Source organism: Sebastes fasciatus, chromosome 24, assembly GCF_043250625.1.
Source record: "Sebastes fasciatus isolate fSebFas1 chromosome 24, fSebFas1.pri, whole genome shotgun sequence".
NCBI lineage: Eukaryota > Metazoa > Chordata > Actinopteri > Perciformes > Sebastidae > Sebastes > Sebastes fasciatus.
The window spans coordinates 10,081,083-10,103,945 of record NC_133818.1 but is presented as its reverse complement, the minus strand read 5'-3'; the positions used below and the strand labels follow the sequence as shown (position 1 = coordinate 10,103,945).

The 22,863-nt window shown below is 41.8% G+C and overlaps 1 protein-coding gene across 3 annotated transcripts in view; it reads right to left on the bottom strand.

Annotated features, from left to right (window-relative positions):
* nid2a (nidogen 2a (osteonidogen)) overlaps positions 1-22,863 on the bottom strand; it is a 45,324-nt gene that overhangs the window by 14,151 nt on the left and 8,310 nt on the right. For all 3 annotated transcript variants that reach the window (XM_074626515.1, XM_074626514.1, XM_074626513.1), the window contains exons 4-25: positions 19,762-19,863; positions 19,483-19,622; positions 18,815-18,947; positions 18,406-18,726; positions 17,779-17,890; positions 15,823-15,862; positions 15,242-15,354; positions 14,992-15,125; positions 14,793-14,904; positions 14,178-14,378; positions 13,865-14,095; positions 8,574-8,720; positions 7,363-7,491; positions 5,818-5,943; positions 4,426-4,562; positions 4,241-4,346; positions 4,014-4,147; positions 3,796-3,901; positions 1,220-1,353; positions 1,011-1,116; positions 707-840; positions 486-591 (exon numbers count right to left, since the gene is read on the bottom strand). In XM_074626515.1, the coding sequence (XP_074482616.1) occupies positions 486-591; positions 707-840; positions 1,011-1,116; positions 1,220-1,353; positions 3,796-3,901; positions 4,014-4,147; positions 4,241-4,346; positions 4,426-4,562; positions 5,818-5,943; positions 7,363-7,491; positions 8,574-8,720; positions 13,865-14,095; positions 14,178-14,378; positions 14,793-14,904; positions 14,992-15,125; positions 15,242-15,354; positions 15,823-15,862; positions 17,779-17,890; positions 18,406-18,726; positions 18,815-18,947; positions 19,483-19,622; positions 19,762-19,863 (3,004 nt within the window). The remainder of the gene's footprint in view (positions 1-485; positions 592-706; positions 841-1,010; positions 1,117-1,219; positions 1,354-3,795; positions 3,902-4,013; positions 4,148-4,240; positions 4,347-4,425; positions 4,563-5,817; positions 5,944-7,362; positions 7,492-8,573; positions 8,721-13,864; positions 14,096-14,177; positions 14,379-14,792; positions 14,905-14,991; positions 15,126-15,241; positions 15,355-15,822; positions 15,863-17,778; positions 17,891-18,405; positions 18,727-18,814; positions 18,948-19,482; positions 19,623-19,761; positions 19,864-22,863) is intronic.

Sequence of the window (22,863 nt, the reverse complement as noted above, 5' to 3'; positions counted from 1 at the left end):
ATGTTTATTTTCGCACTCACAACTCAGAGTTCAACAGAGCTGAAGGTCGGTATAGACCTGTGTCAGCTTTTAGTTAAATAACATATATATATTGTAAATGTAATTTTTTCCTCATACTTTTTTAGCTTCATCTTACTGTTATACCTAGCCGTCTTTTACGTTCAACTTCCCACCACACACACAGTCTCGCAGTGATATCACCTGTTTTTCCAGGCATTCCAAGGCTGTGACCCAATGACCTCAATAGTGAACCACTTACAAGGTTAGACATACACTCACATAAACGTGCTGTCTGTTCGACTTGTCGTTGAGCTGAGGAATTAGTGGGTTCACAGGTCAATGTTTAGCGAGAAAGCCTTGGAGAGCCGTGACATAATACACCTGCTGACACTGGTCCTGTTACTGCACATAACAAGTTTGAAGCACTGATAGGAAGCTGAATAGAGGGAGAGCTCTGTCTATTCATCTAGATGTTTCTTTCTCACCTGGTTTGTCACAGTCTGTTGGCGGTGCACCAGGTGATGTCCTGGTTCTTGTTCTCTCCTGTCCCCGACTATCCACACACCAACAATGTCCAGTAGAGCCGTGACACTGAAAATATACTTTTTGTTAATTACATGCAGTCAGATTTGTTTTATGTTAAATTAAATGAAATTAAAAAACAACATCTGTCGGTTGAATAGCCATTCACTCATTAGATGCTGACCTGCAGTGGTGTGTACTGTCCGTTAGTGTCACACTGAGGTACATAGGCTCCAACTATAGGATAACCCTCTGGACTGGTGGTCTGCACGCCGTCTCTGTGGTGCTCACAGTGAGTTTTAGGACGCTCTGGTTCGTCTGGGGAGGAAAGCCCGACATTTGTTTACACAAGAACTTTTGAAGCACTGTAAGATATGGATGTGGAGCTGGGAATTTCCCTGAAATTAGATCCCATTTGGTATGCTAAAAACAGCAAAACAGCAGCCCTAAGCCTAAATCCAACGACAAGCATTTCCAAGAAATCTCACCTGGTCTGTCACAGTCTCTGGGTGCCATACCAGGTGAAGTTCTGGTTCCTGCTCTCTCCTGCCCCCTTACGTCCACACACCAACAATGTCCAGTGGAACCGTGACACTAAAACAACAATAGCAGTAACCATAATGAATTCATGTATTTTACGTTTTACAGTTAAATTACTGATGTAAAAATATCACAAAAACAAATCACAAACACTGACTTGTAGCGATGCGTACTGTCCGTTATCGTCACACTGAGGTACGTAGGCTCCAAGTATAGGATATCCCTCTGGACTGGTGGTCTGTACGCCGTCTCTGTGGTGCTCACAGTGAGTTTTAGGACGCTCTGGTTCATCTATAAAGGAAGAAAAAAATTAAATGATAATCAAAATTATTAGAGAATGCGCTGTTGGACAAATACGTGATCAGGTACTAATGCTGAAATTTCGTTGTCATGCCGGTTATCAAGTTCTAGTATGTACATTTGCATACATCTTTTGACCCCATCATATCCTGTTCAAATAATAAGCTTCAAGACAATTTGTTTATTAAATAAATAGGTTTTAAAAAAGTGGAAAGTGTTGTGGTGGCAGTTTCTGTTAAAACAAGACACAAACCAACGTAACAACTTGTCTTTGAGTGAATTTAATAAAAAGGCATACATTAATAACTAAAACATCTGCAGATGGACTGCAGATGGACTCACGAGCACAGCCACCTGTTGTGGACTGTGGCAAGTGAGCCCCGAATACAAAGAGTAGTCAGTATTTATACATTTAAAGCATAACACGAAGATAAGTGCAAAGAAGAAAAGAAGAGAAGGATAGAAAGTGTATCAATGCGTCAGCACACAGCAGACAACAGAGCATCACAAGACATAACAAGTATTTCAGCAATCTGTTGTTTGCAGTTACAGAGAACTAAAATGTCAGGTCACTGTCCTATGGTGACGAAGTTGAACATGTGAGGCCCTGAGATTATCTAAAGGTACAGTGTTAAACTGCAGATATGAAAATTGCCATTACATTCCTCCCTTTGAGCATTCTATGCTCACTTAATTAATTAACATATCTGATTACTACTAGCACCGTTGTAATACACAAAATCAAAGTGTGAAGATACTATGTGATTTTGATTTAAGTATATGAGAAAGAAGGAATTAAACTCAGACAATATCATCATAAAATGGTGGCGTCCACCCTGGAGGTGGAAAAAGGTCAGGAATGCCTTTCTCCAGCTGTGGTGTATGTACATATTGTCCAACAGTAGATTTGATCAAAGAGGCAATCATAGCTTTAGCACAAGGAAAATGCATAATCAATTTAACAAGTCTGATGTACTCTGTAACACATATAAGATAATAAAAAATAATAACTAAAACATCTGCAGATGGACTGCAGATGGACTCACGAGCACAGCCACCTGTTGTGGACTGTGGCAAGTGAGCCCCGAATACAAAGAGTAGTCAGTATTTATACATTTAAAGTATAACATGAAGATAAGTGCAAAGAAGAAAAGAAGAGAAGGATAGAAAGTGTATCAATGCGTCAGCACACAGCAGACAACTGAGCATCACAAGACATAACAAGTATTTCAGCAATCTGTTGTTTGCAGTTACAGAGAACTAAAATGTCAGGTCACTGTCCTATGGTGACGAAGTTGAACATGTGAGGCCCTGAGATTATCTAAAGGTACAGTGTTAAACTGCAGATATGAAAATTGCCATTACAGTGGTGTCCCATCTACTTTTTAACGCTAAGTTTGGTTAAGAAGTTATCTTTCTCTTCCTCCTTGCTGGTGACGATGAGGCAGACCAGGATGGTGTCATCTGCATATGGGAGCACGTTTTTGTGATTTACTGGCCAGATGTGTCACACTGGATCAAAGATTACATCAGCAGCTAATGGTACATCCTGGTGTGAAAGTTTACACACATTCTGGGGTTATTAGCCTTTAACTATTTTGTTTTGCCTCATTGGCTTTTAAAGGGGCCCTCCACTGATTTTACACAACAACTTTAGTTTACTGGTTACGGTTAATCCAACTAAGCATGTGAAAACAGTTGTATAACGTCTTCTGTGGCTCTGGAGGAGATTTGTCAAGTCTGAGGATATATCTCTGATGATGTCATAGTGACAGAGTTTCCCATAGTGGGGTCCAGGGACCACCAGGGGTCCTTGAGGGGGTTCCCCAGTAAAAAGAGGAATCATTTATTTCCATCCATAAGTAACACAATGACAGAATGTAGGACTATTTTGGTCATGGGTTTCATACACTTTCTGTAATAAAACATCTAATAGAAAAAAATCCTATCAGATTGGGGACTCTGGGACAAAATCTTATCAAATGGGGTCCGTGGTCTAGTTGGTTTTTGGGTCCTTGACGTGAAAAAGTTTAGGAACCACTGGACTAGGAAACCACAAATTCATAACAGAAAGTCTGCATTACAAACTGAAGGTGTGGAGTTGGAAAGACAAGGATGTTACCAGGCATCCGCCTAGACGCCACCCAGTTGCATTATGGGAAATGAAGGACCCAGTGTTTTTGGAGCTTGACCTATACCAAGTCAAGATGTCTCTGCTGCTTCGATTTTGACCGTTCTTTTTTGCTGTCTCTCACACGTTCCCTAACTTTATGGAAGTCAAACACTAAGTGACTGACGTACCCCTTTAATGTAAGACCCTAGTATGTCAAGATCACATTTGTGTATTTCTGTAGTACAATCTGAGCAAATGGATTTCCATGTCAGAGAACATCTACATTTTGGGATGGACTAAGAACAATGCATGTTCCTTACCTGGTTTGTCACAGTCTGTGGGTGTTGTACCAGATTGTGCCCTGGTTCCGGCTCTTTCCTGTCCTTCACCGTCCACACACCAGCAATGTCCAGTGGAGCCATGACACTGCAGTAAATAATACCAGCAATAACATCAATAACATAATACTATAGTTTATTTGTATGAAATTAAGAACCTTTTCAGTTGGAGGTGATAACAAGTCCTTTCAAACACGAACCTGTAAAAGTATGTACTCTCCATTAGTGTCACACTGAGGTACGTAGGCTCCAAGTAGAGGATACCCTTCTGGACTGGTGGTCTGTACGCTGTCTCTGTGGTGCTCACAGCGAGATTTAGGACGCTCTGGTTCCTCTGGAGAGATAAACAACAAAGTTTAACAAAGTTAAAAACACAGATGTTGCCATCAAGCAATCACTCTTTGATGCTTTGAGACTGTAAGCTTACCCGGTCTGCCACAGCCTCTGGGCACTGTACCAGGTGGAGTCCTGGTTCCCGCTATCTCCTGCCCCCTATCGTCCACGCACCAACAATGTCCAGTGGAGCCGTGACACTGCAATGAATATTAAACGTTGTCAAATCAGCACTTTAGGTCATCAGTCAGCCATGCACTTTACCATTCCATCAGTCACCTGCAGTTGTCGGTAGCGTCCGTCATGGTTGCACTGAGGGACGAAGGCTCCGATACTGGGTCGACCGCCTTGTTCGCCCCCACTCTGCAGGCTGTCTCTGTGCTGCTCGCACTGGCTCTTCGGGCGAACTGTCTGTCCTGTAGACAAATAATCAGGGCTGTGTATTGGCAAGAATCTGGCGATACGATACGTGTCATGATACAGGGGTTACGATTTAATATATTGCGATGCTGTGAGCAAGGTGATATATTGCAATTTTTAAAATGTAATTTTAGGAAAAATGTCATAGTATAAATAACACACCATATGCATAAAAAATAAGTCAAAAAAAAAGGTTTACTTTTTTTGTGCAATCAGAACAGTGGGATGTTGTGTGGGCGTTTTTGAGAATCGATACAGTAGAACAAAACATAATATTGCGACTTTTTCTTACACCCCTACAAATAATACAACATATATGACATATATATATATACTATATTTTATTATTGTTTCTTTTCTTTCCTCCCATAGCTTTCCCATAGTTGGTTTATTTTTGACATGTATTGTTATTCATAAATCATATCTATCAGTTATTTCCACATTGCATACATATTCATTTATTTGTTTATGTTCCTGTCAAGCTGTTTCTATTAGGGCTGTCAATCGATTCAAATATTGAATTGCGATTAATTGCATGATTGTCCATAGTTTATCGCACATTTTTTATCTGTTCAAAACGAACTTTAAAGTGTCAGTGTGCTGACTTGACTATGACTTTCCCCAAACTCCTTGTGATTATCATAAAGTGGGCATGTCTGTAAAGGGGAGACTCGTGGATACCCATAGAACCCATTTTCATTCACATATCTTGAGGTCAGAGGTCAAGGGACCCCTTTGAAAATGGCCATGTTAGTTTTTTCCTGACAGTTTGGAGCGTTATTTAGCCTCCTTCAGGACAAGCTAGTATAACGTATAACATGGTTGGTACCAAGGGATTCATTGGGTTTTTATCGTTTCATATGATACCAGTATCTTCACCCTAGCTTTAAAACGCTACAACCTAAACATTGCAAGTTGCGGTAATGCGTTACAAAATTAGTGACGTAAAACGAATTTGCATTAACGCATTATTAACTCTGACAGCCCTAATGCGTATATTTGTTTATGTTCCTATCAAACAAACTGTACTTTTGGATGTTTCTATAAAAAGATTTACAGTGTTTTAATAGAAAAACTGATCAATTCTCATGCGGAGAGTTAAGTTAAACTGTATAAAACATTATAAAAATACAATTATGATAGTTATGACCTCAAAGCAGATCTTTCTGAGGTATCAAAAATTATATCAGTGAAATTTTAGCCAATTTTGTTACTATCATGCATCGCTACTATAGTGGCAATTTGACTGACCTTGCTGCTGGGAACAGTAGAAACCATCACCATAAAATCCAGGCTGGCACTGACAATGGAAGGAACCCAGTGCATTGATACATCTGGCACTGATGTGGCATGGAGAGGAGCTGCATTCGTCCATATCTAAGAAAGAAAAATCAACAACCACATCCTCAAATAGGAATTTGGGAACAAACATAAACCCCACTAATCTATACTGATGTATATCTGGCTCTTATCAGTGTTTGCTTTGTGGTTTTGGATCATGTCCAGGCCTTATGTAAAGTATCTGTCAAGCAGGGAGGCAGGGAGGCAGGGAGGGTTTGAAGGAAGTTCATCAAAAGTTCACACTGATGGGTGAAAGGAGGACACACACACTGGCAGGACCTCTCTCCTCCACACATTCCAAAGCAAAACACACATTGTGTCATTGCTCCATTTGTCTTTCACTTTCACCCCCCCCTCTCCTGTCTAATCTCACCCCCTCTCCTTCCCACCCCTGGTTCTCACATTTGTCACCCATCCTCCCCTCTCGCCGCGTTGCCTCGCTTTTGCAGCTGTGCGTTGCTGTTGTGGAACAAATGTTATGCCTGCGCTCGGACAAATATGTGGATTCTCTTCCAAATGTTCGGGTCATTTTGGAACACGCAGTCCTACATGCTCCAGAAAATGTCTTATGTGACCAACAAAATGTAACATGGACAGTGATGAAGATGGGAGAATCGTGATGAAGTATATGTTTGCATGCAGGAAGACTTGATTCAGCAGAAAGCAGCATGCTTAGTGGTTCTAGCTGACGTTTATCTGAATGCTTAGTGGCTTTAGTCTTTCAGTTAAATGATAGAGTGTCATTAAGCTCGGCTCAAAGACAAACCACTACAATGGGCTTGTCGTTCATTTTAATTAACAGGCGTTGAAACGTGTTGAAACTATTTCAACAGACACACTTTAAAGTACTGAACTCTTGCCTTACCTTGCACCTGTGTTTACATCAAAATATAAAGCTAATTTACATCTTTTTTTGGCTGATTTTTAGCCACGCTAGCCGCAGGGCCCTCGGGATAGTCAGTCTGTTGGTTGGTCGGTCCACCACTTTGTTCCAAGCTGAAATATAATAGCTATTGGATGGATTGCCAATGAAATTTAGTTGTTAATTTTAAGAGAGCCACCCATCTTACCTTCACTTTTGTATATTCACTATTAAGTATTTTTTATCCGATGACTCAATTAACTGATGGAATAATCGGTAGAATACTTGATTACTAACATGATTGATAGCTGCAGCCTTAGCGTGTTTTATATTGGGAGGGTGTGTTTCTCGCTTTAACATTTTATCTAGTGCCATGTTCAGGTCTGCCTAATAATATTCCCATCAGCCTCTGTTTCACTTTGCGTTTAGTGCTAATTAGCTTATTTCCAGAAAGAGCTCAGAACTCAAACCCATGTCATGTGTACACACTGTACACTGTAGTCTTGTCTTTAGTACATTTCACTCATTGTCATGTCAAGTCAATATTTATTTATATCACAAATTTGCATCGAGGGGCTTTCAGTGCAACTCACCAACACAGGTACGGCCATCTATGCCAAACTCATAGCCAGTCTGGCACTGGCAACGGTGGCTACCAGCCAGGTTCACACACTCAGCATGAGCACCGCATGGAGTCGACTCCTCAGCACACTCGTCTACGTCTGCAGAGGAGAGGAGAGAAAGTGAGACTGTGAACTCATATGCCTGCAAACCAGGAATCTAACAACATGTAGCATGCTGCATATGTGTGAGTGTAAAAGCTGTAATTAAGGGTCATTACTGGTGCTTTTAGTACGCAGACATTGTGCGCCTGCTTGTTTGTGTTACTATAACATGTACTGGACCCCCACACCTGGATTCTTCACTGCATTCTTAGATGTATTGTAAAATAAACAGGAGGAGAGAAGAGAACCGAAGAGAACCAAAGAGAAGGAAAAAGAGGCGAAGAGAAGAGAAGCGAAAAGAACGAAGAGAAGCGAAGTAAAGCAAAGAGAAGTGAAGCAAAGGGAAGCGAAGAGAAAGGAAGCAAAATGAAGAGAAGCGAAGCAAAAAGAAGCGCAGAGAAGAGAATCAAAGCGAATAGAAGCAAAGAGAAGCAAAACAAAAAGAAGCTAAGTGAAGAGAAGCAAAACGAAGAGAAGCGAAACGAAGAGAAGCAAAACAAAGAGAAGCGAAGTGAAATGAAGAGAAGCAAAGAGAAGACGAGAAGTGAAATGAAATGAAGAGAAGCTAAAAGACAAGCAAAGAGAAACAAAACGAGGTGAAACGAAACAAAGTGAAATGAAACAAAGTGAAATGAAACAAAGTGAGATGAAACAAAGTCAAACGAAACAAAGTCAAACGAAACAAAGTCAAATGAAACAAAGTCAAATGAAACAAAGTCAAATGAAACAAAGAGACGGGAAAAGAAGATAAGATAAGAGAAACTAACTAAAGAGAAGGGAAAATAAGCGAAGAGAAGAGAAGTGAAACAAAACGAAGAGAAGCGAAGAGAAGAGAAGCAAAACGAAGCAAAGAGAAGAGATTCCTGCCATCCAGCCTTGGCTTGACACCTCTATGCTGGATGGACAGATGTTGATGAAAATCAGACACACTGCCTTGAACCGTCTTTAACTTTGTCTGCATGTGTTTGTGTGAGAGAGAGAGACACCATTATACCAAGCTAAATAGAAGGAAGCACCATAAAGCACTTTGCAATGTATGTGTATACGCATGCCCATATAAAGTGCTGAAAGACGGATACCGTAACAGTTGCGTCCATCCCCTCTGTAACCAGTAGCACACTGGCACTGGAAGGCCTGGCCCTCCAGTGGGATACACTGGGCCGTGGTGTCACAGTCGTGGTTCCCGGCGTAGCACGGGTTGACCAGCTCCGGCTCTGTTGGCTCGGCTACAGAGAGGAAGAGGAGAGACAGAATAAATGACACGAGGGATCATCATGGTTTGAAACAGCACAGCAGGGATTCACCTGAATTGAGATGAATTGAGATTATTAGAGAGTAAAGGTCCAGTGATTACAGCGCTGATTCCTGGAAAGCCTTAACCAAACACACATGTAAAATCACTCCACATACATTCCCATAGGACGGTTTCCTCTTAGGAAGCAACTCCCTTCATGTTCTCAATATTCAACATATGGATAATGTTAGACACACATACACATGAGAGGGCACACAGACAGGGGATGAGTGAGCGGATGTGTGTTCAGGGTCTCCTCATACCAGAGCACAAGACAATTCAAACAGCAACCCTTAAGACTAATTTCTGGAAAATCAGGAAGACAAACAGCAGAGTAAAGAAACCCGTGGGAAACCATTAGAAAAGAATGTTAAGTACTTATAAATATGCTATGAATTAAGTGATGCAAGCCTTTCTCTACCAACTGAATCTGATCCACTGAATCAATGAAATACTGATCATTCGTCTGGCTTGGTTGTGGATTTACTGTCCACAATTTTTTTTGAAAGTTGGAAAAAAGTTATTTCATCCCGCTCCAATTCCATTCCGGTACCGCTCATACCATGAGTTCGAAGCCTGCCCAAGGGAGCCCGACCCAGAATATATCTGTGTATTGCACATGGCGGCTGCGTGGGATTGTTTCTGACTTGTGTAATCCAAATATTTCCAATAACTCCAGAGGGTTGTAAATTCTGAAAGTCAACAGATATTTAAAAAAAAAAAAAATAGATGTCAGCATTCCTAAAAATCACAACACGTTTTTATCTAACTAAATATTCTGCTTCAATCCATATTTGTTGGCGTTTAGCCTTTCAAAAAAAACATTTTTCACAGCGGTTAAGAAACTGTTTGCTCTCCCACTCGCTGTAAATAAAAGACACACCTGTACTAACGGGGCGGTCTAGCAGCAACTAAACGAAACCGACGAGTTATATTCATTAAGAAAATTGACATTTGGTAGCCTACATCCCTAATTAAAATGCAACACAGCTTTTTTCTTTTTTGGAGTGATTTGAGTGGCAACAGCTCCGTGAGCGAGCCAGTGGGACAAACACACGGCTTCCATTCACATGATGGATATCGAATGAAGTACTCTATTGGTATCGGTATCACTTTAAGGGTACTGGTATTGGTACTAACATCGTAACTTTTTAAACGATACCCAGCCCTAGCTGTGATGGATGACTTTGTTGTCAATTTGTCTAAATATCTCTCAAAAATGGTGTCATGGTGACTACGTCCACTTCTTATATACAGTCTATGTTCTGTCTACATATGAGCAGTTTCCACAAGAATAAGAAAAGCAAACAACCTAAAAGAAAAAAAATTCTCATGACTAATATCTCTTTTTAATGATGTTTAAGTGTTTTAAGATGGACTTTTTTCTTTACCATCAGGGGCATATAAACAACAACACACACACTTACACCTAAACAAAATCAAACACACAGACATTAGGCACAGCTTGCTTCCATCTCCTTAGGCCAGAGGCCAATTTTGGCTCATTATCAAAGAGAGAGACACAGAGAGAGAGACTCTTCAAAGTCCTGAATGTGGCTGGGAAGAAGAGGAGATGAGAGGGCGAGATACACATGGATGGGAGAAAAGACTGAGGGATAATTAGAGAGAAAGAGAGAGAGAGAGAGAGAGAGAGAGAGAGGGCGAGCGGGAGACACACCACACATGCACTATACACCATCAAAGCAATGACTGTAGTTTCCCACCTGTTGCTTTTTACTAAACTCCTCCACTGGTTTTACAAGGGCGTAGCTGTAACCGTATCAAGCTGGCCGAGGTGACCTGGCTACTCTTGTAATCCAACGAATCACCCTTGATGCAACATCAAATTATCCATCTATCATCACTGACTTTTACTAACACGTTGAAATGAGCTGGAATTGAAGAGAGTGGTGTTTAAAGGAATGAAAGCAGCATCGAAGCGAGGCCTTGCACTCCGCTGCTTCAATCTGGACAATCTTTTAATATGTCTATCACAAGTTCCCCGACTGTACTGAAATGCAATTACTTAGTAACTAGAGAACCCTTTTAAAATATAGTGGAGAGTAACAGTGAGCACAGCTCCAAATCTTGAACAGTATCAGGTGCACGGTAGTGGCAAGGACAGAAGAAACACAGCACCGGCATTCACAGATAAACCCTCCTTTGCCAATTGTCTTGGTGAAATCAACGTGGAGGCTGCATATTTGAATGTAGTGGTTCTGAGCCATAGACCGTATTTAAGAAGTGGACGTAGTCACCATGATGGCACCCATTGGTTTATGGACTGCCGTTTTCAGGGGCTTGACTAAAAATAATTTAAGAGAAGAGAAAAAAAACATAATTTTGAGGTATATAAGAATCTTAAATTTACTGTATGACAGCTGTTCATGGTGCATAAAGATGTTGACAACACATTCTCAAGTCAGGTACATTTGTTCTGTCTGTTTCTGTGTCCCTCTCTTTCTCTATCAGTTCAGTGTCTTAAGTTCTTCTGCAATCTCTGATTCTCATGACATCAGTGGGCAGCTATTCTGCCCGGCAACCCCCCCGATAGAAAATCTGTCATTGGCCGGGATATTATTTCCCAGAATGTGTAAGGCCCTTGAAAACACACACATGCTCTCTCTCTCTCTCTCACACACACACACACCACTTAACCCGTGTTTACAAAACCCCTGATCCCAGAAAGCTCTTCCAGCTGTGCTCTGGGTGGATCAGTGCGTGTGCATGTGCATGTGTGAGATGTGTCATCATAACCTTTTTAATCAACGTGTTGACGTTTAAATGACAGAAACTTGGTCTGGATTCAAAAACTGGAAAAAAAATCCAGTCCCTCTCTCAATCCCTCCCTTTTCATCTCCATCATTTGGGGTCTCTATCTGGTTTTCATCAGGTAGAGTGGGTAAAGAAAGCATGACCACTGTGTTGAGAGAAAAAGAACATGACACATGCTCACGCTGTATTTCTATAGACATTTCCATATTTGTATCGTCTCTGTTTTTCCTGCTGGTATCTGGAGAAAACTATTTAAATTACAGCCGTGTGCTCAACTACCCGTTGACTGGGATCCAAAAGAAACCTCCGTATATGGTAGAGTTACCATTCACACGCAATCGAGATTTATCAACCATGAAAACATAAATAGGAAAAGATACATTTGATGTGCTTGTCAGCCGTACACACTCACGTCTAAACACAAGTAGAGATATAGTGTGTGATGCATTGTAAAACTTAATCGCTACTGAATTTATAGCACCATCTGCCTGAAGGTATGTGGTCTGAATTCCCATTTCAATTGTTAATTTCAAGCATTTTCAGTACATTCATATTTCACGGTTCACAAACGGTACAAAATTTAAGTAACCAATATTCAAAAACTAATAAAACTAATAAAATAAGTAAAAAGTAAAGTAAAAAAATAAACTTAAATTGGCTGAAAGTTACTCCAAACACACGAGACAATTTCTCTATGCGCCGCCAAAATGGCTTTACCGGAGTTGCGTCTCTAAAGCCCCTTTTACAGCCTGTTGCGCAATTATTCCGCCTCGCTGTTCCGTATAAAACGTACGGGCACGGAATGGGTGAGTTGCTCCGCTGCGGTGTGTTCGAGTGCAATTTTGGCCGAGACAAAGGCGACGTGAGGCAACTCAACTGGTGGCCTTCATCGCCTCTAGTTCTTTGATGTCGGGTTGGTGTGTCTGGGCTTAAGCTGGCAGCAGAGGTAGTCACAGAGCTGAATAGACGTCTGTGTAAAAGGGACAGCCGTCTCATCTCTTAATTTGAATACTTAATTTACAATGTTGTTATGAATAGTTAAATAAATAAAGAATGCTACATAAAAAAACTAGGCTTCAAATAGACCTCGTGATCGTCCCCCAAAATCTTGATTAGATCACCCTTGGTATCCGTATTTGCTTATAAGATTCACATCATTATGGCCATCATTATTTGCTTCCATGCAAATGCTACAGAACCAAACCAATCTGGAAAAATACCATGATTTGTGGTTTTGGTTTTGTGTTCTGGTACCACAAAGTACTTTCAGAAACCAAAGCCAACAATGAGCTGAACATATTTATCTATTTCTCCCCATCCTACAATCTCATTGAACATTGCTGGCCTCCATTCATCTTTAACTGTTCGACCAGCTCACTCTACAGGACCATGTCAACACGGATTTAAGTCATAAAATGCCAATCAGCACGACCAAAGCTGTGACGCAAATGGTGGTTACGATGATCCTTAAAGTGGTGTAGTGTGTCTGCAGCCGTTAGTGCACAACGAAGCCAGGAACAGCAGACGTTAGAGCATTGTTTTCTATGGTTTCACTGTATAATTATCCCTCAGCTCGCAGCATTTGTGTTTAAAGCTGAGCTCTGTCTAACTCGTCACCGTGGTTTTGGCTGAGGTTTGTGTGGCAGCGCTGCAACAATTACTAGGTGGTCTGGTCGCTAGTTGTGGCTCGGGGACAGAAAACCTCGTGTTTTTAACGCCTCCAGTGTGTTCACCCACTTAGAGATTGACAGTGATGGTCTGGAATGGATTTAGGCAGTCGCTTACATACTCGCTTCTCCATACAATGGGCCAACGTTGGCCTTTTGTTTAAGGAGAGACATCAGCGGGTCAGTGTGTATTACTCCCTATATATAGACTGATGACAAATCATCTTCATATGTGTATCCAGTATTTCAGCATTCCTTAAATTAGTTTTTGAAAAGTGGTAGAAATTGTTCTTTTGAAGCCCGTCTGTGTTCTAGACTTCCCATTGTTGTTATTTTTGCGTTTGATGTGTTATTACTGTTCCTGTCTCTCGTGCATGTTTTTAATTATGGCCGAAATGCAAATTGCCATTCAGGAACTAATTAAGGTTTACTCTACTTTCTTTCATCACAGCTGTACTCTTCTGAGGGTGGAAAGCCTCTGAAACATTTTAGATCGTTTCAAGACTAAACCTTACCATTAAAACGTTAAGACGCATTTCTACTGCATGGTACGACTCGACTTGACTCGAAAGTTAAATAAAATAGCGGCCTGATATCTGCAGGTGATGCATCCATCTAATCAAGTCTGACTCACCTCCGACTGGGCTGATCTTGTTGGTGATGGCGTATCTCAGGATCCGCTCCTCCTTGACGTACATCACAAACACCCTCTCCATTGTGATCTGAAGCGTCTCTGGGAGAGCGGCGCGGTTGTCGTGCCGACAGTCGTGGTAGGTGATGTTCTGCTTCAGCTGGAAGGAGAAGGACTCTGAGCCGCGCTCGGTCGAAACCACTGAAAACTCCCTCACGGAGGTGGAGGTGGCAACTGGGGAAAGAGAAAAGGTTTTAGACAAACGGAGACATCAAAGTGTTACACACAGTTTGCCTCTGCTGGTTGTTATGGTTACCAGATGGGTAGTACTGGTAGGTCTCCTTGAAGGGATCCATGGTGACTTCAGCTCCAGGGGGCAGGAAGGGCACGTTGCCGCTGAGTACAGTATCCACGGTGAGGTGGTTGTGGTCGTCTAGGCCGCGGCCCGTCTGGATGATTGACAGGCGCTCGTTGCCGGGGTAGAAGATCACCTCTGCACGACGAGTGAACTCAGCACCTGGTGATAAAATCAATCGATCAATCACCTATTTATAGATTATTTTCATCGCGCGTTACGGCAGACACACCAACAGTGCAGCAGTGGCATAATCATAAAAAGTGGAATGTCTGCAATGGTGACATCTGTACAGAACACACACACACACACACACACACACACACACACACACACACACACACACAGCTGCTTCCTATTAGAGAGGGGAGGTGGAAGCCTGATATCACATCACATCCCTGGAGACAATACAGCTGGCTGGGAGACCGAAAACACACACACACACACACACACACACACACACACACACACACACACACACACCGTAGAGGAGTTCCCTCATCTTTCCACAGATGTGCTCAAGAGTCAAGATGCACAAGGCAACATAATTTAACGAATCACACACACAGTTTTTACCTGTGATTTTGAACCCTGCTTGGCTATTGGGCAGCTCCAGAGCAAACAGCCATCCAAACAGCTCTCCTATTGGTGCGAGTGGCATCAGAGCCCAGCCCACTGGCTCTGGTACCTGACCAATCAGATCAGAGATAATTAAATGTGGTGAGAAGAAGATTTTTTTTTATTAGGAAAACTAGATTTATAAATGACCTCCTACCTCGCTGATGGCAGTGTACGCTCTGCCGTCTCCCACCACGATGTAGGCGTGAAGGTCAATGTTGTTCAGCGTCACCGGAGTCGAACCCACAGTCACCGTTCCGGTCACCTTACCGCTAACGCGCTGTGGGGCGCCTGGAGGAGCAGCACAGGGATTACAACCAAAAAAAAACCAACTTTAACATTTGAAGAAAAAGCTATATTTAAAAATAGAAATAAGATTATTTTGAGTTGAATGGTAGCGCTCTAACCCTCTGGTAGACATTGGCGTCCGTTTCCATAGAAGCCAGGCCGGCAGTGGCAGCAGTAGCCTGTGGCGTAGTCAGAGCAGAATGCATTATTCTGGGAGCACTGCTGTTGGAATCTGGAATGACGAGAGAGAGAAAAGACACGTTCAGTGCTTAAAAAGGGATCAAAATCGATGCGGCAGAGCCAGAAATATCGTCTTTTTTATTCCACACATTCCTCTTCTTAGTCAAAACTTCGTGCCTACATTACCCACAATGCAATCCAACCGTGTTCCTCCTAGTTCCTCCCTCTTGCGCTGTGATTGGTGGATTATCTATCTATCTATCTATTCTAACTCCACACCTTTCAGATTTTTTTTTTTCCATTTTCAAACTTGTAGTCTTAAACTCCAACTGACGCTGACTCAAGTGACATCACTCAAGGCATTTTTTTTTATCAGATTTTGTACAGCTTCCTCCGGAGTCCCAAACATTTTCATACAGTCACTTATTAAAACAATCACCAACCACTATAAATAATTAGGATACACATTTCTTATAGCTGAAACAACAGGTATATATCATGCTATCTAGTGTTCACATACCTGGCACATGTTTCCTTATTCTCTGTAGTGTAGTGAATCACTGAGAGAGAGAGAGAGAAAATAAATGTTATTATGCATCACATATACAACACAATAAATGTATAATATAATTAATATCCTAATGTCTCCTATCTAAGATCAGTTTCGTTTATCGGAAATGGAAAGATGTCAAAGTTTGTTAGCTTAGCTTGAACACTTAGAAGATATTTCTTTTGTTTGCAGTATTTACATTATACAGACATGTGAGTTTGAATGGAGACAGAACATTAAAGGTTGTTTCCATAAAAGTACAGATGGACAGAAACAATAAGAAGGTGGACAAGACACAGGGAGAGGTACACACACGTCAAGACACTACTTGGTGCGAAACCAGCTGTTGCAGTCCAGCCTCCCGCACCCACTAACCCACTGTTGTTCATGAACTCCCAAAGGATTCTACAATACACAAGTCTAAAAAAAAAATCACAATAAATTGATAAATGACTGTATATACAGTATGCTGTTCTAAACACTTGGGAATGATCGCTCTTTCCTGAGAGCAATCCTCTGACACACAGGATGTGATGCGCTCTGTTCCTGATTTATTTGGAATAAACAGAAAAAGAACTGGATAGTCAGCATGAAAAGTGGCGGTCACCATTGCCGAGCAGACAAAAAGTACGAATTACACCGACATTTGTCAGACCACTGAAACTATGAAGCCTCTAAAATGAAGTAACTCATGTAAAATTCAGAGCTAAAATAGTACAGAAACTATTACTGAAATGTGTCAAGGATCACTAGTCCTGATTGCGGCAGCTTTCACTGGATTCAAAACACCACATGGAGCTTGCACAATTACCAAGTGAGTGCTTCACTCTCTCCATGTATCTCTCTCTATTTGTCTTTTTTTGGTAAATGGCTGATTTGGGATCAAAATGCAGCATTCTATCATCCTACTGGGGCATCACACACACACACACACAGATGAACACAGGATGTGAGGATATTTTCTCAGGAAACACACACACACACACACACACACACACACACAGGAGACAAATCACTGTGATTTTACCAGGGCTGCCCCTCTTAGTCGATTAGTCGACTAATCGGTCATTTTGGTCTCAGTTGACTAAGATTTCTTTAGTCGATTAGTTGTTTTCTATGCTTTTTTTCTACTTATTTCAGAACTTATGAGCACATCTCTGGTAAACACAAGATTTAAAGTGGTGCTTTTGTGTTATTCTTTGTGGAAAAACTCAGTTTCACAGACCTGTAGGCATGTGTATTGGAAAAGTGTGCACACCCACACACCCCGCAAACTCCATTGTCTTCCGAGATGGAAGGATGCCAGAACTTCCTTCAAAAATATCAATTTTGACTCATGAATTAAGTCCTAAATTCTAGTTTCCCCCCAAAAACAAGCAAGAATTACTGAGTTATGGGAAGTAAAACAACTTGTTTTAACTTTTTTTAAATGAGGGATTGGCCCTTATTCCACAAATACTGTGATTTGTTTCTAGAAAACACTCACAATCTGTTGACATATATCTTCACATCTTCTAAGAAAAACTGCATTTCATCACTCCAAACTGAGTTAAATGACTTAATGAGATGGACTCTTTCGACTCTTATGTAACCAGGCAAGTTGACTGAGAACACATTCTTGTTTACGGCAAAAAGCCTGTGGGAGTAGTTGCAGGGGAGGGAGTGTGGACACACACACACACACACACACACACACACACACACACACACACACACACACACACACACACACACACACACACACCTGGGAGCTGCCCAGCACAACGGCAGTATTGTGCTGCCAGCTGCTGAGCAGCTCTGCAGCTGAGGGCAAGGTAACGTTACCCTTTCTCAAAGTGACCGTCCTTCCATAAGTTAAGCAGACAACTATATATATATATATATATATATATGCATATTAACACACAGACATGGTTTGTCTCTTACCTCCTGTGTCAAAATCAATATCGTCTTCGTCCACGCTGACCACGTGACCTCCGGGGGAAAGAGGCTGCTCATTCCTGTGAGGGGGGTAGACATCCACCACCTCCAGAGGAACCTACAGGGGGAATAGGCTTTGTTTAACTCCAAATATGTTGTTCCTGTTGTCACTGAGAGCCGAGCCAATACTTTTTAACTCTCTCCAGATGCTATAAACCAGAGAGCTATGATCTGTGCATACTTTATACGTATACATACAGTATGTAGGGTATAATGAGTGCAGATTTGCCAGCGTTTTTTCTGTTGACACCGCCATACTGTCTCCAAAAGAGCGTTCCATTACAACCACAGCATTTACAAAACGCGACTACAATTTCAAATCGTTATTACAAAACTCTGACAGCAGTGCCAGTTTAATTTTTTTTTCATATCCACTATAATAAGTGATGCTTTCTGAGAGTTGCAATTACATGAACTCCTGTCACGTTACATATAAATATGGTGTAGTAGCTTTGTTTTTTAGGTGTTTTAAAAACTGCATAAAAATGCCAGTAAAAATCTGTAAAATATGTATTTTCAGAAAAAGCCACACTGTTATTATTAATTTCAAGTGCAAGTGCGTTTTAGCGTTACCTGTGGTTGCTGTTCCTGAGTCTGCCGGTCACCTCCCTCTGGTACTCTTTCTGGATGATTAGGGGGAGCATACTGCCTCTCTGCTGGCTCTGAATTGTACCTGGGTTCAGAGGTCAATGGCACATCATCGCTGCCGTACGACACCTGGTGACCATCCTCTGGAGGGGACGAGGGAGCATCAGGACTTGCTGGAGCAGGGGCTGGCTGGAATTCAGGGTCCACGCCGGTCAGAGGGTAATCATCTTCTTCGTCCTGGTTATCAGGGTCAAAAGTGTTGTCTGGGTAATCCTCAAACTCACTATAGTCAGGGGTGGTGGTGTCCTAGAAGCACAAACCATGGAGGAGTCAGGAGTTTTCAAAACAGCTCTTGACTGTACACAAAATGAGTTAAACAGAAAAACAAAGTTACCAGGGAGAGGCTGTGTCCTCCAGATGGTGGAGTAACAAGGAGGCCACCAGTGGATGCGGGAACAATGTTGTCAAAAGAGTAACGGTTCCCAGTGTGGAAAAGCCAAACGCCTGGAATCCCTGTATTGCCAACCCTAGAGAGCGAGAAACCAGTCAGTGTGAGCACACGGTCCAGTCTGAGTGCAATCTAACCTCACTACACAGGTTTATATCGTTATCAGTTTTATTAAATACACCTGTCAGATTGCGAATTATTTCCAGGTGTGAAGCACACCCTGGAAGCCATAGAGACAGAGCACAATTAAGTCCCGCCCACACCGGAGGAGATAACAATGAATCGCTCTCCATTGACTTTGTATTACGTGAAGCTAGTTAGTAATTAGGTAACTACTGTAGCTTTATTCTTTGTGAAGAATAAGGTTAGCTTTCTTCTCTGGCTACAATTTAGAGTGTTTTATAGAGCTAAATACAGCTTTCTGTGTGACATAATTAACCTCAATTTAACAAATAACCTATATCATAATAAATTAAACTTGAACTTTAACTGACATAACAGTAGTTTTCAGATCTTTTTGTTTTTCCGACCATGTTGCTAGCCACTATTTGCACACTGCTAATTCTCAGATCAATTACAATGTTGCTGTAAGATTTGTGAGTTTTATTACTTACTGGTAGAGGTTTTTAACACTCTGTTCATCGCTGGTAACGCTGTAGTGAGGTCCCTCAGTTCGGGAGAAGATCAGATATGTGATTTCTCCTCTGCTGAAGCCCACTCTAGCAGGAAGCTCTATCTCAACATTATAAGACTCCTAGAAGCAGAAAACAGTGCAATAATAAGAAAACTATTTTCCTCAAATATTCATTTATTGCATGTCTACAGGTGCTGCAGTGGTAAAATATCAAAGCTAATCAAACTGTGAATTAAGACCCTGTAAATAACCAGTTTACCTTTGGGCGTGTCCCAAAGAAGTTCAGGCCACCTTCAGGGTAGAGGAAGAGAACGTATGAATCGGTCTCATCGTAACCAATCACTGCCTGGAACGTATTGACCTAAAGAGAGAGAGAAGAGAGACACCAGCAGTCAGAACCAGAAAAACAACGGGGACAAAAACCAGAGCTAGCCAGTGGGGCACGCTCACATGCACGAACATGCACTAAAAGCATGCGTGGCGGAGGAAGAGTGACTTCATTCTCTGCTCAGGTAGAAATAACTCCACTATATCTTCACATAGCAAATAGTTTTTTGATGCCATATTAATGCTTTGAATATCGTATGGAGCACCATAAATGTCTTTTAAGCTACTGACTCGAAAGAATCTTGGGAAATAGGTAGGTAATAAGTAGGTAATTCAATGCGCCACTATCCTGTAGGCCGCTGTTACATATTCTTGATTTAATCTATAATTCCTTCCAAGAATGTTGGAAGAACTTTCCTTTAAGGGTATCAACAACTTTCTTAATACGCAAGTTACATCTGAAACACCTGTTTTTCTGTTATTTTCTGGCCCTGATGGCAGAACATTTTGCAGTTTACTGGAAATTAAATAGGACCTATTATGCTTTTGTGCTTTTTCCCTTTCCTTTAGTGTGTTATATAGTGTTTTGAGCATGTAAACGGTCTGCTAAGTTAAAAAGCCCAAAGTACAGGCCAAAGGGAGTTACTTTCCCCCCACAGAAGCACTGCTCCTGAACTGCCTGAAACGCCTCGCTTGAAGTCACGCCTTTTTTCCCCATAACGTGGTGATGTCAACAAGTAACACATTTTGCCTAATAGCTAGTTTGCACGCACTAAAACAAAACTAGTGAGAGCGGAGCTGGAGCGGAGTCCGAAGAGTTTGGTTCGGTTGACCGATCACAACAGAGTGGGCCAGCTGACCAATCAGAGCAGGCTTTTTGGGAGTGCGGGGCTCAAACAGAGGGTAAAAAGAGATTATGCAGCACAACCGTCATGACAACGTGTTTTTTAAACATTAAAGCGTTTAAACAAGTTCTACTGTAGTAGAAACCCAAAATACAAGTATGAACCTGAAAATAAGCATAATAGGTCCTCTTTAAGATAATGTCTGCTAGTGTCAGAGGGGTGAGGTCACCTCCTGTGTGCACAGAGTCGGCCCAGCTCAACCACCCTCAAATTATTCTAACACCCACTCCTCATATTTAAACTTCACACCTCTCCTCCCCTCCCCTTCCCTCCTCCCTATGTCTCCTCCTCTTCCTCTGCTGGGATACATGTTGAGACTTCTCACCCTTCACACCCCCCCCTTTTGACCACCACCAATTATTGACATACTGAGCATCTGGGTTTCCAAACATCTATTTGGCACAAATTAGGATGAAATAAATTCACTGAATTAAGTATGAACAGGAAAACAGTTTCTTCACGAGCTTCTCCTAAACAGTGGAACTTCTTTCCTACGTGTATGCGGTGGCGTCCGGCCCACTCTGCCTCCCAAAACCACAGTTGAAAAAACACAGATTTGGTGAATGAGGGGAAGACTGTGAGTGATCCCATGTTGTTTTCCTTTGGGACACAATCACATTATCTGTACACACACACACACACACACACACACACAGACCAAGACATGTACACTCACACACACACCTCGGTCTCTCAACCCCCAGCCCAGATGTTGATCTCCACAGCTGTCTTCCTGTGTGTCTGGGCATCTTTCACGATGATGTTACAACATGCAAACCAGACATCGTTACAATGCGAGAAGTGGGGTTCACACACATACACTCTTATACAAGAACAGATGTTCCTCCACCTATATTCCTCTTATGTGTATGTATGTGTGTGTTCCTAATTGTTTACATCAACATCTTTAAGCTATCTTGTTGTTTGTGGGCGGGGAGGACTTTGTAGCCTCCGGGCTCGTTGTAATTACTAAGGAGGGGGTCTTTCTTTTCTGTTTTTTCTGTCTCTGGGAGGAGGAGAGGCTGGAGCTACAAGAGGGGATCTGCTTTTTCTTTGTCCCGTAATATCCTTTCTAAATGTCTGTATTTTTCTTTCCTGCTATCCCTCCTTTTTCCTGGGAGGAGGAGGAGGAGGAGGCGATGGGAGATGAAAGGATGCAGGGGGTTTGGCAGAGATGGGAGAGAGGCCGTAGGTCTGGTTTACAGTGGGAGAAATATGGGGAGACAGAAAAGAGGATGCACTTCCATCTAAACAGTTATGAAAAGTTAAGTCAACAAATAACTTATGAGTTAGTGCGTGTTCCCCATCTATATGATGGCATTTAAGTTCCTTTGGTGAATTTAGTTTCTCAACCATTATTGGATGGATTGTCATTAAATGGTGTATAAACATTCATTGTCCCCAGAGGATGAATCCCCCCCTGACTTTGTCTTTCCCATAACTTTGCCTCTGTAGCGCCGTCATCAAGTAAAAATTGTCATTTGTCCAATACTTTAGTTTATCATCAAATACATGCAAAGCTATTCCCATCAGCCTCAGCTCTACTTTGTGTTTAGTGCTAATGATAGCATGCTAACACACTAAGCTAAGATGACAAGCATGTTAAACATTATGCTTGCAAAACATCAGCATGTTAGCTTTGTCATTGTGGGCGTGTTAGTATGCTGGCATTAGTATTTAGCTCAAAGCACGACTGTGCCTCAGTAAAGCTTTACAAAGCTGCTAGCGTAGCTTATGCCTCATTTCCACTGCATGGTTCTGTTCGGCTCAACTCGACTCGACTCAACTCATTTTTGGTACCAGATCCGTTTCTCTCTTTTGTTCTCCACTGCAGATAGTAACAAATTAATATTGTAGTGTACGTCGTAGTATACATCATAGTGTACGGTGCAGTGTAAATCGTAGTGTACGTTGTATTGTCCGTCGTAGTGTACGGTGTACTGTTCGTCGTAGTGTACGTTATAGTGTGCGTAATTTGTGCTCTCCTCTCCATCCCTCCTCTATCTGTGTGGTCATCTGCTGTGTTTGAGTCTGTCTGTGTGTGTGAAGTAGTACTGGTTGTGCTTTACAGACTCACAGCTGGAAGACAACAAATAGCAGCCAACACACATCAAAGACTTTCAGACGGT